We start from the raw sequence: 15,580 nt of genomic DNA, 5'->3' as shown, positions 1-15,580 counted from the left end.
ATTAGATGAAGCCAAAGCCCAGGATTTGGGCTTTATTAGCTGAGAATGCTGAAAAAGTACTAAAAGGATTGCACATAGAAAATATTTCCCTATACGAGCTAATGAATGCTGTTGAATGATCAAAATTCAATTCACCCAATGCAAACCTTGCAAAAGCCAAATGCAAAAACTTCAACTATCATGACGAACCTCCAGTTTATGAAAAGCTGCTTAAATCAACGGCCAACGAATTGAACAGGATTTCAGAAGATTTCTACGCTTGCAGTCGTTGTGTCGTTACGTAAAATAAATAAATAGTTCAAAAAACTAAAAACGCCATTGGTATAAAAAAAACTTACTAATTTCTACTATTTAATTTAGTTTATTTATAAAATGTGACTTGTAGTTTTTCTGAAACTATTGTTTTTATTAGAGCAAAATTAATTGGCTACCTACTCGCCATCAAATTTGTTAATATTAGAGAAATCGGCTAAACATAATGGTTGGAAATTAAAATTAACCTATTATATATGTTTAAATTATGTTAATAATTCTTTGTAATGTAATGTTTATTCTCAATATTCACAAACACATACATAAATAACATAAACAAAGCTTGAAGTCAGACCGTTTGAAGATGGTCAAAATACAGGTCTAAACATACAAACAAACATACAGGTAAAGCTAATATAAACCGTGTAATATGCCTATTTATTACTCAATTTATAGTTGCAAGTTGTGTGGTACTTATGTTATTGGGTAGTGTACAAATAGTGTTGGCATTGAGAAGTGTGCACCAATTTGATGTTACTAAGTAATGTATACCAAGGTGCATAGGTTCCTATTAACGGTGACGATACAGTGTTTGATACGTAAATAAAAACTACGATTGCAACCTTAGAAATCACATACAAAGGTTTTTCGACCTGAATCTCAGATTTGTGGAAGTGTCTCCAACTAGACCTAAAAATCAAGCACTGTGCAGGTTCTAAACGAGTGGCTTGCTCTGTTAACGGACTCGCCGATTTAAACATTGATCAACATTTCAGAAACCAGCGGTTAGTGAGTGGGTACTTAATTTAAGTATTCAATACAGAAATGCAATTTCAACACAACCTAACATTTATTTTTCGATAAAAATGATCCAAAAAGTGTATAAAAAAAAAACAAATTTACCGACCGATACTGTACCGAAGATACAGTCACGGCAAAGGAAGTTTTTAGAGCCTAAAATTACTTTATACCTTATTTCAACGCCTTAAGTATTAAAATTTCGTCATATATCAAAGAGTACCAACAACATGCCAGATTTGGTTTTGTCAGGTGCAGCGATATAAAGACACGTGTTGCGCGAAGAAATTGATTGACATTATGTTATTAAAACGTTTTTAAAATCACATTATTTTACTGCGATCTCTTATATTACCAAATGACCTTGCAGTCAAAGATGAAACGAGCTATTACAAAATGGGTATTGCAGTTTATTGGACCCATACTTAAATGTAATAATAATTAATTGCACTTAAAAACTGTGTATGACACAAGTAGTTATTTGTTACATGAAAGAAATGGGTTTTTTACCAATTAAATTATTTTGCAATAAAATGTAAAAATAATTGTCCTAACTTAAATGAATTTGCTGACACAAATTGCTTGCCACATGAATACAAAAACTAGAAACACATTAGCATCCCAAAATTTAAAGAACCTACCAAGTTTTCTCTTAGTAGAAATTTATAACATAATAACAACACAAAAACGAATCAAGTGAATCAATCAAATATGCGAAAGTGTGTCCGTTTGTCTATTTGGTTGTTACCTATATCAGTTCAATAACAGAACTGATTTTAATGAAATTTGGCACAAATGGTCCTGGAGATGATAAAAGATAATGTTAATAATTGATATTAAAAACAAAGTTAAACCTTAAAAGTAACGACCAGTTTGGTTACACAGATAAACAAAAATGGCGTAAAGACAACACGATTTTTTTATATTATAGCAAGTAGTACAAAAATATACATTTTCGCTTGCATATTACTTTCAATTTAATCTCAAAGTAAACCATCATAAAATGTCAGTTCTCAGACACGTCATCGAACAGTCTCAGCAGAAGCTTCGCTGCCCGCACCGGCGCAATGTCCGCCCGTAGTATGAGATGCACACAAACATCACTTAGAAGAATTTCTTCGCTTGAGCTTCCTTTCTTTCTCTGGAATACATAAAATATATATTACTTTCGTTTTAAATAGTATGTACTATTTTAATGTCAGCGTCCAACTTTTTAATTCAAGGATTACTGTTACTTTAATTTGTATACACAATGCCTTTTTTCGTCGCACAATATATGTATGAATATGTAAATAAATAGGTATTTATTGTAACAGTTGCTTCCACATTTTTGAATACAGAAATATTTTTTTAACAACATAGTAACAATTACAGTATTTTTTATTGTAGTTTATAGTAACTGTCGATGTTAGAAGATAAAAACATTGGATAGGTATTGCTATGGTGTTTTATGATTTGGCCAAAAACCATAAGTGTTCACTGCTGGACTAAAGACCAACGCGTGTGTTGCTTTATCGTTTTTATTAGTGTTAAAGGGGTCATCAATTTTACAAATTGTAAATGCATATAAAATTTTTAATATTATTCATATAGATATATACAAAAAGAAACGTGTGTGTACTTATGTACACGCGATAGACGTTATACTAGTTTCGCCTTATGCTGCGTTTGTAAAAAAAACTACTCTAACAATAGAAAAAGGTATTTAATACATTGAAAGATTTATTATAACGCATTATCTAATTATCTAATAATCGGAAAACCAAGTTTCATCATTAAAATTTAAGATTTTTGTTTGAACAATCGAATCAATTAAATCGCCGCAATGAGCCCGCAGACTTTGACAATTCAAAGTGTACAATGTCAAACCCGTTTATTGAAAAACAAAATTGTTAACTTCAGGGTGTCGGTTTATCGTGACGGTGTGCGCGCGCATCGTAAAAATTTACTCTCTTTCCCTAACGCGCCAAAAGTATAACTTCAAAAGTTATATGCAAAAAGATGGAGGTAGTAGCACAGAGGACGCTGCTGTGTGTTCTCCGCCGTATTCCCGCGGGTAGAGGAGGGGTGGTGAGTACAGCGCCGACACAAAGCTACGTACTTGTAGACGGCGTACAGGAACATGAGGCCGAGGTGCGCGCCCAGCAGCGCCAGCAGCGTGGCGGCGGACACGCACGACACGGACGGACAGAGCGCCTGCGCCGCGGGCGGCGGCGCCGACAGCCTGCCGGGGCGCGTCATTTAGAAAAACACTGATCACAGGCTTTAGAGGTACATTAGGTATTGTCTCTGAAACCGAAGACCTGATAGTTTTTGAGTAAACCACCGCCATAGGTTTTACTGTAACATCAGTACAGCTTTAACATCATAAAATTCAAAACATGTGACTATCTTCACTTTATTTGGTACGCGTCGCGTAGCGTAGGTACTATGCGCGTGTCGGTCTTTTATCCTAAATAGGATTGTCATAAGTGTGTCACTGAGAATGTTATGAATTAATTTGTATGTAAATATAAATATTATCCTTCTTTTGATTTCATATTTTTACAGGAAATATACATCCTACAACATTATTTCGTAACTCGGCCACACGTTGTATACATTTGTAGTCTATCATCATGTTCATCTCAACCCACTATTGGCACACTGCAGGGCACAGGTCTCCTCCCACAATTAGATGGGTTTTTACGCCTTAGTCTACCACGCTGGCCCGGTGCGGATTGTTGGACTTCACACGCCTTTGAGATTATTACGGCGAACTCTCAGGCATGCAGGTTTCCACCAACAAGAAAAGCAGAAACGCAAAGGACTCTCAAAATAAACTTAAATCTCGTTTTGCTCGCACGTAAGCGGTTTTATAACTGCGCAATAAAGAGATAAAATATATTTAACAAAGGTAGGCACCCCTATATTTCTTATCACACACATTTTTAGCCCTATCCAAAATACTATGTTGGAAATATATGTTATTCAAATTGTAACTGACTATATAATAAAAATGGCTAGGTCAAGTCTGCGTCAGGGAGGTACAAAATCTACTTACAAGATCGATGACAAAACAACGCTTTACCTCTGCGACACTCCAGCGACGGTCTGTTTCACCACGTTGATGCCGTCCCTCATCTCGCTCAGCAGCTGCGGACTGGGCGCGCCCGCGGCGCCCGCCCCGCCGCCCTGCAGCAGGGCGTCGGACTTGCGCGCCACATCGATGATGAACCCTCTGCGAGTTGAACACGATAACATAATATAGACCAACATCAGATGACCTGCTGTCCATTGACTTCATTTTTGGCATAAAGTAAGATGAACGGACGGATAGAGACAAAGGCAACTTGTGGCCCTAGAAAAACATCAAATTCCCTAAGGTGGTTTACAGCAGCGTTCGTATTTTGATACCACATATCGTCCTGCCAACCAAGCTGGCTCAATATTATTTGGTTAAACATATAAAACTCTAGCTTGTGGGCTAGCTAACCCATAGATTCAATGCGATTCAAACATCTCACACCGAAGAGGAGCCAGAGCAAACAGACTGACTTGACGTTTCAAAGTGCTTATAAACTAAGCCTACTTGAAATAAATGAGTTTTGAATTTCGAAGTCAACGGCACAGTGTTGGCAATAGTGAACGTACTTGAGCTCCGCGATGGTGTTGATAACTAGCTGGTGGTTGGAGCTCATCAGGTCCCAGTCCTGGCGGCTGATGGGTAGCGCCGGCATCTGCAACAGAATACCATACCATATGGAACAATTGCGTGTGAACATGCTGCGTACGTACGTGCGTGTGTGGCGTGCGTTCATGAACACACGCGCTTGATTATGTAGGCATACTATATTTGTTGGCAGTTTTTTATCGTTAATAGAGCATATTTTTTATTAATATTAAATGTTCCGAAATTTTTTTTTTCTATTCGTGGAAAAAATTCGCTATCACGAACTATATGTAATCCACACTAACTCTGACCTCATGTAATCCAGTTTCTCGCAGTCAATAATGGGGTAAGTGGCCGATCACTATTATCGAGCCATAGGTACTTTATATTATAAAGCGAACGATATTAAACTCTGTACTCATAAATATAAGCTTGAAAATAGCTTGAATACATAAGATAATATGACAAGAGCTGGCTGGTGTTACCTGTGCGGGCTGTCCGGGCGCGGCCTGCAAGCCCTGGCCCTGCGCGTGGCTGTACACGGCCGACAGCAGCGACAGCGAGTTGGACTGCTTGCCGATCACCTGCGGGGACGAGCGGCGGTCAGTACTATGACAGTGCAGACATGAAGTATTCATATAAAATATTGTCAGTCACATTGATTGTGTGCGGGGAGTTAATAATTGCATAGTGAGTCAACTCGGCGCCCCATAAGGCAATGAATGCGTGCGGGGTCGCCCTCCTATCGCCGCTTTGATTTCGCTCCGGTACTCTCTATGAGTATACGTACGTATACAAAGTTGACTAATTACTTACTACTCACGTATAGGGATCGACTTTCTACTGCAGATCACAACGGTGGCTACTGATATGGCTCAGTTCCTACTATACACTAGATAGTCACTCAGGTCCGAGTGGCCAGTCTTTTTTTTGTGATTTTATTTACAATAGAGAAACAGAGAGGGGGAAAGAGAAAGTGAAGATCCTGACTCGTCGACTCTGTGGTTCAATTAGCCATCAATGTCTTTATCATGAAAAATAGAAGAGGAAGAAAAAGAGAGTGGGGAAGAGATCACTTACCTCGTCAACTTTCTTGTGCAGATCTCTCATGACATCCTGGATCTGTCCGAGGCCTTGGAAGATCTGCCTCAGCTCCCGCTGACCGTCAGACTCGAACCAATCGTCGAATTCTCCCTCTTTGTCTCGCACCTAAAGATAGAAAGAAGTAGAAATATTAACAGGACAGTTTCGATTTCTAACTACTAAACAAACGAAACAGGCAATCTGATATTTTCAAGAAAAAAAATATAGATGTGGATACCTCCATATTTTTTTTTTCATGGACATAACCAGGTAGGTTTGGTTATTATGGAAATTAGCCAGTACAGTTACTGCCCGATTGTTATTAAAACATCCTGTAGAAAAAGTTTTTTAAAGTTGTGTCTTGTAAAAAAATATAATGTATTTTATAAAAATACCTTTTTTAATATAGTGTATCTGAAAAAGAACTATTTTGTTTGCGTGTGGTCCTTAATTTTTTTTATTTCTTGATCATTCTGAATTAGAGTACATGTCCAATTGGAATGAAAAATAAACTATTTCACTGCTAAATAAATAGCCTTGATGATAAACTATTTATTTGAATGAAAATAAATACTGCATTACTAATGTAACCCACTTTTGTACTACCGGCGAGCTAATAACATTTTAGAACACAAAATCTGATATTGCATGATAACTATGATACTTAGATACTTGTGGGTCTTTGGCTTTTGTAGGTAATGGTGAGTACAACAAACAAAAAACATGATCCATCCATGCATGACTCTAGTTGGTCTAGTGATAAAGTAAGTGGCTAACTTGCAGTGGAATGAAAAAGTAATCCTACGATTGTTATAAATGTACTTTGTAGTTGGTTTGTCCTCCTTTCACGCACTGAGGTAGAAAGTTATAAATTCTTTCAATCATTCATTCATTCAATTATTACTTCGTTCATTTATTCTTTCCTCGTCGCTTAAATGACATGCAACCGTTGACTGTACTCACTTCATCGGGATGCTCTTTCCTGTAGTCCTCTTTCTGCTGCTCGAGTTTCTTCTGGTACTCCTGGTACTCCTGGGAAAGCTTCTGCTGGTCGGCGCTGCTGATTTGCTGGCCGCCTGCGACAACGCTTACAGTGAAAACTCATTTCAAGGTCACTTCGACGATTTCCCGAGACTGTCTTTGCCTCCAGAAAGCAATATAGAAGGTGGAACAATTTGAGAGTATGTATTTTTCTGTTTTGTCATTATATCGATCCATTACCGGACCACTACAGGGCACGGGTGTCCTAAATTTTTTGGACACATTGTTCCAAAAAAATACTCAATGTCCATTGAGTATTTCCCAACTCGTCGTCCAGGGTAAATTTATCAACTTCACCTCTATTGAACATATTCAGAGGCACTAATGAGGTGGGAGGGGCTTAGATAGATTAGGTGGGGGTCAGAAAGGTATAAAAGGCGACACATTTGGCGAATTTTTCAATTAACAATTGTTCATTGTAAAGTCAACATCTCCTGATGATGCTCCGGTTTCGGAGCGAAACGTGCGTAGAGGGTATATTGCCGAAGATCTGTTTGGTGTGGGGTATAAGGATTGAAGAAATTATTAGCAAATTAAGCTTAATGTTGATAAGTCCAGGGTAAAGGCAAAAAGTCGCGTGATCGGTCCCCGACCGATTTTATAAAGCAGACCTTATTAAATCTGCAAAACAAACCAATAGTTGAATGTTCAGGAAACGCTCACACCCGCAACAAACGGAGCTGGGGCTGCATTAGCCAGAGAAATTACATTGACTTTTGACGCGCGATTATGTACTTTAACTGACTAGTAATATGGTACTTCGTAAAGTATTATTGCGCTGATGACTCACTGCCTGCCTGCTGCGTGGTGTGGAGGGAAGTGGTGAGCAGGTGGATGACGTCGTGGTCGTCGGCCAGCCCCCCCGTGGCGGCCGACAGCCCGAAGTACCCCCCGCGGGGCAGCACCACGTTCTCCGCGCGGAAGCACAGCTCGTAGTCTGCCTCGTTGTTGGTTAAACCTGAACGAACAATTTAAGTCAAGACAGTTTTTTATATAAAAACAGAATTTGTGTAGTGGTCTTTTTATCTACCCTACCGACAAAGACGTGCCGCCAAGCGACGTTACGGACCGACACTCACGAGACGCCGCTGACACCATTTGACAAACCACGCGTCCATTGTTACATACAACATTATTTATATATAATTGTGATACATAATTTTAATATATTTCATTTTCGATAAATTTTAGTTTAAGAGGTGGGCGCGATTACTGGAACGTAGTTTTATACTTTAGCAGTGATCATCGCTCATTTATCAGTGGTTGAGAAAATGTAGTTGTCCAGAAATATAGATTTAAATTCCATCGGCTCCGTCGCTGTGGCCGGTGCGGAGGCGAGTCCGGCGGCGCCTCACCGTTGTGGAAGTGCACGGTGAGCGTGTTGAGGAAGTACTCGACGCGCGCGCGCGTGGGGAACGGCTTGTTGCGGAAGTCCCGCAGGCAGCCCGACAGCAACTGCGTGGCGCCGTCGCTGCAACAGCGGGAGCGAGCGGGATAACGGGGCAGGCCAATGTGCAATAAATAATGTATTGAAACCATTCCATCCATGAAATATTTAAAATAACGGTACAAAACGACTGTAGTTCTCAATTCACCGCAATTTTTTTTTTTATATTAATACGCCGATACGATTGGATTCGATTCAATTCAATTTTATTTATTTGCTGATACAGGTAAATAGATATTACAGAAAAATATATGCAGATCTTTACTGTGCCACGTAAAATTGGCATGCACTGGACTGGTTATCAGAACTGGACCGATGTGGATTTTTTAAATATACTTCTCAAGTACTCCAATTGTCATCATGTCATGTTCTGACTATGAGATACTGGAGTAATTGAGAGAACTCTTCATATAGGCACACCCATAGCCACCCATCCATTGAGCATGCGGTTGCCTCACTTATAGATGTAAATGAATGTGTTTTAAACGGAAGGTCTATAAAGCGTGTGCGTGTGGGTCACCTCTTGTGGTCGAAGTTCTTGGTGCCGTCGTTGACCACCGCCATCACGTAGGGGTTGTTGTGCTTGTTGTCGTTGTCGAACGAGTCGAAGATGACGCCCAGCCCGTTCCAGCGGTCCGACGAGCCGAACACTTCGCCGGTGTACTCCCCGCGCGCCGTCGTGTACCAGAACGCCTGCAAGTTGCCATGTGAGGATTTACATCTCTTCTATACTAACATCATAAAGAGGAAGGATTTGTTTGTTCGCTTGTACCGAATAGGCTCCGAAAGTACCACCCTTCCGGTACGATGTCACGAAGAAACCGATTTGGGTTTAACGTAACTGAACATACCCTATAGACAGTTTAACCTACTCAACCCGTGATATTGTAGTCATAGAACAAGCTGCAGAGGAGTATATAAGGCCGTCTTCGTCAGCATTTTCGTAAGTTTTTTTTCCCAAACCCCGTCGGAACCTTTTTTTTTCCTGGGATAAAAAAGTAGCCTATGTCCTTTGAACTAACTTTAGAAAATCCAAAAATCTACTTGTTTGGTTATTTAGTTAGGACGTAAAGGAAGGACAAACAAACTGTGGCGCCATCTAGTTTGATAATGTGGAGACCGCCACACTACCACACTAGGTGCGCTGCTACGATGATCACGCTTCGTCGTCAGTATGAGGAGATGCGCGCGACCGTAACAATACCTCCGAGCAGGTGTTTCTGCTCGGGGACCGAGGTCCAAATATTCATCTTTGGAGTTCTATATATACCCATATGAACCCATAGCTAGCGCGATGCATAATATTTGCCTTTGACATGCATTCAATCTAGTTTGGCAATATGAAGACCGCCACACAAACAATCCCACTTACATCATCATCACCATCAGAAGCCTATTTCAAAGCACTGCTGGAATAAAGGCCTCTTCCAATGGGAGAGTTTGCCCATAATCGCCATGCTCGGCAGACAGGTCGCAGTCAATAGTAGTAGTAGCACCTGTACTCCGTTATATTCCCTTAGTCGCCTCGTACGACCCGCGGGAAGAAGCGAATGATATCTAACTGTGTTCTGATCTGCCGTCACCACACGGCACTCCAGGAGTATATTTGTTAACTCTTTTCCCTTTTCTTATTTATAATATTAGTACAGTACAATACAGGATTAGTACGGATGTAGTCCGGCAGTGGGCGTGCACTCACCAGCCCGTCGGCGCCGATGCGTCCCCGGCCCGTGACCTTGAACATGACGTCCACCTCCCACCAGTCGAAGTTGATGGGCGTGCGCGTCCATATCGCGCCCTTCTGACTGCGCAGCGACGGCGCCAGTCGAACGCTCTCGCCCGATGCTATCGCATCTGGAAACACGTTACAGATGAGTCACTTCTGCCTCTAGAAATATTACTTTGGATTTTAACCCCCGAAGCAAAAACGACGGGGTGTTATAAGTTTGACGTGTCTGTATGTGCCATCGCAGCGGTTCTTAGGATGTTTAATGAAATCGGTCTAAGATGGCCGCCGCCACAAAATGGCGGTTTACATATCTTTTAACAACTCCCTCAATATGTTTATCAAATTAGTATCTTAAGGGCTTAATAAGTATAACTATTATTATGACGAATTTCAACCCCAAGATGGCTGCCACCAGAAAATTGCGAAGTACGTTTTTTTTTCACATTTCCCTAATATGCGTATCAAATGATAGAGCTCGACTAGTTGAATTATGTACACGATATTTTAAATAAATAAATACCAAACTGCGCGAAGCTAAGCTTATCTACGAATTTTAATATTGAGGTTCAGAATTACCTTAGGAATCATGTTGTACAAGCGTATACCTACTTAAACCCACAAAGGAGATCTGCACCTCACGCAGACGATATGCAGATATCATTTATTTACCTATGTAGGTTTCTAGTAAGTCGATTGTTAATATCAACTTTTTGTTTATAAACAGTAATAGTTTATCTTACAAAGACTACATCATTAAATTGCGAAGCTACTGTAAGTATACCTATTTGTTTAAACTTTTCACGAAGCGATTCGCGTGATCCAAGTTTATATATCGATCGTACAACTCTTTTATGTAGTGTAAATAAACTTCAAATATCTGCAGCTGTTCCCCAGCTTGTCAGCTTTTCTAACACCAATTAGATACCCATTTTAAAAAACTTAATCGTCCGATGCTAAATCTTTTGAAATCGGTTTTTAAAATTAACTTTTACACTTGATTACCTTAGTTTAGTAATTCGAGTGTAAAAGCGTTATCAATCAAACAGTAGTCGAAACAGAGCTACAACTAATGTGTAACCGATCCATGTATCCAAAACACATTGATAAGAGGTGATAAAGTAATTTCATAGCATTCAGTAGAACAACTTTGCAGCAATATGTTGTTATGTCTGTGTTAAATGAAATACATTGTCAAATTTCAAATCCAAGACGCCCAACACCATAAATTAGTGAATTATCGTTATTTTCACAACTCCCTAAATATGACTAGTAGAATAATACTGTATTCGAAGTCCGTGTTTCGGAGTCTTATAAAAGTTACGTGATATAGTATCACTTTGACTGATTTTAACACAAACTTAGTAACACTTGAACACAATTATATGTATAACCACATTTTAATTGAACACTTCCTATTGTTATCATTTTTTTAATGTTTTATAATCTTGTAGATTATGTACACTGATAATGCTAAACAAATAGAATTAATCTCTCTTATCTTGTAAATATGTTATCACGATCATATCTATGACCTGCATTATTCAAACAATCAGCAATTCAAGTTTAAAGCTGCAAAAAAGTTAAGATGGAAGATTCATCCATTATCACACAGTCTGTCTTACACACACCATGAGTATGCACACTCACTTTGTATGTTAAATAGATTGTAATTTTTGTGAACTCTTCTGTTTAACATGTCTATCTTATTGTATATTGTCACATATCATGTTTTGTTTTCTACCACTTTGCTTCTTAGCGAATAAACAATTTATATTTTTTTAATCATAGCAGAGACACCCAAATCGTTATATATAAACCCCTAGCATAGCTAGAATGGGCAGGAGACATTTTTATCTCCCATAAAGAACAAAATGTTTAACTTTCCATTTCCAGTTGGCGCACAAGATGGAATAATATCAAAATAAAATATTATGTGTAATATTAAACAGGAATAAACTTCTCCTCACCCTCTCTGCTCCTGCAATTTGCCAGGTGGACAAGTAAATGTTATCTTTTGGTAGTGGATATAATAATAATTTTTGTCTCCTACCTGTTAGACAGGTTGGCAATAACATGAGAGCAGTGGCGTGCATAGGGTTTTCGGTCAGGGTATGCATAAAAAAAATAGGTACTGAACATGCTATTTTGATGTTACTGTATAATTTTATTTGTGAGTAGGTACCTAACCTAACATTGTTTGTGATACCCATGTAGATCTTCTCATCATCTCCTATTTCCAGTAGGTATAGTAAGCTCTGAGACGACCGACTAGCGAGTTTTTAAAATTGTCTGCCATTGCGGCAATTACATTAAATAATGTTTTTTAGTGTAAACAATAAACAAACATAGGTATTATTATAAATAAATAATGAAACAAAACATTGATCACTGCTATTCGCCTGTTTCTGTAAGTCAGTCAGAGCTCTTTTTACGTGCCGCTCCTTGTAGGTGCATTCCTTCCTTTACGAATAATCTCAATTAAACGTTAGTTAAGAATTAGCTCTAAACTTACCTACATTTTCCAAGCACACTGAACCATCAGATCACACGCCGAATATAAGAACTTTCTTACACTAAGAATATTCCTCACAATCATTTACAAACAGTACACTGTCACAAAGGTTAATGTTAACAATAATAATTGTAAACTTTAAATTTTAAGTCGTCCTTATGGTCTGAGAGGCCCTGAGGTCAGGGTATGCACTGCTTATTTGCATCTATGAGATGCACGCCACTGCATGAGAGGAGCCATTTTGACGAGAAATAACATGGGTTCCTTTTGATTGAAATGGAGGTACAGGATAGGTGATGAGCTGGTTGTGAAAAACACACTTCCTATGTTCATTCCTGGTTTTTTTTATTCTTTGAAACTCTATTTCTAGGCTCTGAAGAGTTATCATCAAAACTCAAGATAAAGAAAATAATTAACAGAAATTAAAGTAGGACATAAGTATCATAGCTGACAATTTAAATCCATAATCATGCTAAATTAACACATTCAAATAAAACAATAGTTATTGCTGCAACAATTTCAGCAATAGTTTATTTCAATATTAGCACTTAAAACAAACCTGTTAAGATTTAATTTCTTCTCCAATCAGAAATTATAACAAATCATAAACTGTTGAGAGTGCATAATTAACTTGGTCACCGATTTGTGCATGCAAAATGAATGATTTACATATACCTGAAATTTTACACCCTAAGTCAATTGAAATAAGGATTATGTAAGTGCCAAGGAAATTGTGGTTAATGAAATGCTTTTATTGAAACAGGAGGTGAAACATTGGTTTTTGATAGTTCATACCTTACTATAGATTAAAATAGGAATTTATAAAAGACTAGAGGTCCCTTTTTTAGAACTTTTAAAGGGGAACAACTTTTTCATATGTGATTTTATCAAAACGTAAACTGTTTACACAGTGTACATAGTGTAAGCACTGGAAAGGAAAAGAAGACACCAATTTTGAAACATTCTTCAATGCTGCTATGCTCCTATTAGTCTTAGCGTGATGATATATACTCTATAGCCTTCTTCGATAGATGGGCTATCCAACACAAAATGAATTTATCAAATCAAAATTGACCCTGAATAAATAAATAACCTAGATACTGACTGCAGCATTATCTGTCGGCATTTAGAAGGGGTTCAGTGACATACAGATGTACAGTATAATTTTATATAGAAAGATATGGGACAGATGACCAGATTATACTCCCTCATCATATATAATATCATCATCATTAGCCTAGTTAATGTCTCAATGTTGGGCTGTACCTTGTGCCACATAGGAGAATAAGATAGAGCTTTTTAAAATAGTTTTGTTCTTCTATTTACCATACATATACTTTCATTAGGCATTTCATTACAAACAGGAACTTACAGGAGTAATAGAGAAACCAAAAAGATGGAATGCTAAATTATGCGCTAAAACTTCATCATGAATCATTCTATTTATTAATGTAAACATTGAGAAAAATCTGTTAGGTATGTTTTAGTTGTCCATGCCTAGACCAGGGAAAGACAGAAAGATGTGGCAGTGTTCTTTGTTTTATAATAATATGTAGTGATACAGAATTAAGTATTTGTCTCATAAGCCAACATTCTAACATTTTGTAAAACCAAAGCATCTTAAAATATAAACTCTGACTCTTCATATAATTATTCTTAGCAAACTATTGTATGGTAACCATTCATGATGACTTAAAATGCTCTACTAAGAACAGAGGAAAGTTACAGTGTTAATTTGGATTGCCAATCATCCAGTTTTTGACACAGGTCAGCATTACTTCAGCAGCACAATTATTTTTTGGTGAAAACATATAGTATTATAGTAAAACCATATTATATCCAAAGCTTTTTTAACTAAGTATCAGTTACCATTTTACGCTACAACCACGGAAAACAAAGATGCAATTTAGAAAGAAGATAAATAGTATCTTGGGAATGATTTGTGATACTTATAAGAACAGGACGAAGGAAAGGCCGAAAGAAACAAAGACAAATCGCGGCAAAGGGCTAGATAATTATATAAATTGCATTTTTAAATGCAGCACATAATATTTACACCTTTGAATAATATTTATTTTGATTAAAATTCAGGAAAAACATTGACATGGTTATGACATCAATATTTGGCAATAATGAAATATTTTTGAGTATATAATTATACTAATATCATGTTTAATTCATAAATTTTAAGATAATTTTAATATAACTTCAGGTTTTTAAATGCCGTCGTGGAACCAAATTACGAGCAAACGACATTCGCTGCTTGCTCTGTCGCACGCATCTTTTCGCATATTGCGTTATCTCTTTCACACATGACAGTTTTCACTGACGTGTCTTATACCAGACGCAAAAACCGTAACAACAAGCTTTTACCACTAAAAAAAATCTATTTATAACATAAAAACAAATATCATTATCTTCAGTAATATTATATCTAGAAACTAAAAGAGTTAAATTGTAGGTTTTGAAGTAAATTATCCATTAATTTCATACTTACTTCCACCGTACTCCCAGAACGGAACTGAACCATCTTTTTGTGCTAAATACGGCGGTTTAAACGAATATTTATATTCGAAACGTTTATGAACTGTCTGTGAATTAGATCTCACTAATAAGCATAGCACTGTGAACAATAATATATTTAAACTAGTAGAAGACATGGTCGACGGTCGACACCTCATCGCAGTTCGGCACGGAATGTCACTTTAAACTGTCATTCAAAATTGTCATAAATTGGATCTACTAAAACGTTTCGTTCTTGCTTCAACTATGGAAACTTTCAATTCTTTGACGGACTTGCCTATTTTTCACATAGTTTACTAAAGTAAACCTCATCAAAATGAATCTTTTTACATAATCTAGATTAATAGTGCTGCTAAACTGCAGTTATTTTCGAAGTGTTAAGGTGTCTCCACACGTTTGAGTGTGTTGATAAGTCGCAAGCGCTTTTGCAGTAACCACCACCACCACCAACGTCAAACAACGTACACCAAACAACAAGCATGAGTGGATGGTTGTTTGCCTATTATTGCTTGTGTTTGCCACTGTTTGATGTTGGGGGTGGTG

At 37.7% G+C, this 15,580-nt stretch overlaps 1 protein-coding gene across 1 annotated transcript; it reads right to left on the bottom strand.

The window, feature by feature from the left end:
- Positions 1-658: 658 nt before the first annotated feature.
- Positions 659-15,201, bottom strand: LOC120624992 (protein ERGIC-53). The gene is made up of 12 exons (XM_039891886.1): positions 15,012-15,201; positions 9,973-10,127; positions 8,794-8,966; positions 8,182-8,297; positions 7,617-7,784; positions 6,749-6,861; positions 5,783-5,911; positions 5,188-5,286; positions 4,684-4,769; positions 4,121-4,270; positions 3,152-3,274; positions 659-2,191 (listed from the first exon to the last, which is right to left on the bottom strand). Exons 1-12 carry the CDS (start codon positions 15,193-15,195, stop codon positions 2,155-2,157), a joined length of 1,533 nt encoding a protein of 510 aa, XP_039747820.1. The 5' UTR covers positions 15,196-15,201; the 3' UTR covers positions 659-2,154.
- Positions 15,202-15,580: the final 379 nt, after the last annotated feature.

The sequence above is a fragment of the Pararge aegeria genome, chromosome 7 (genome assembly GCF_905163445.1).
Source record: "Pararge aegeria chromosome 7, ilParAegt1.1, whole genome shotgun sequence".
In the NCBI taxonomy this organism is placed as follows: domain Eukaryota; kingdom Metazoa; phylum Arthropoda; class Insecta; order Lepidoptera; family Nymphalidae; genus Pararge; species Pararge aegeria.
The sequence above is the reverse complement of the archived record's forward strand: the minus strand, read 5'-3'. Positions and strand labels throughout refer to the sequence as shown.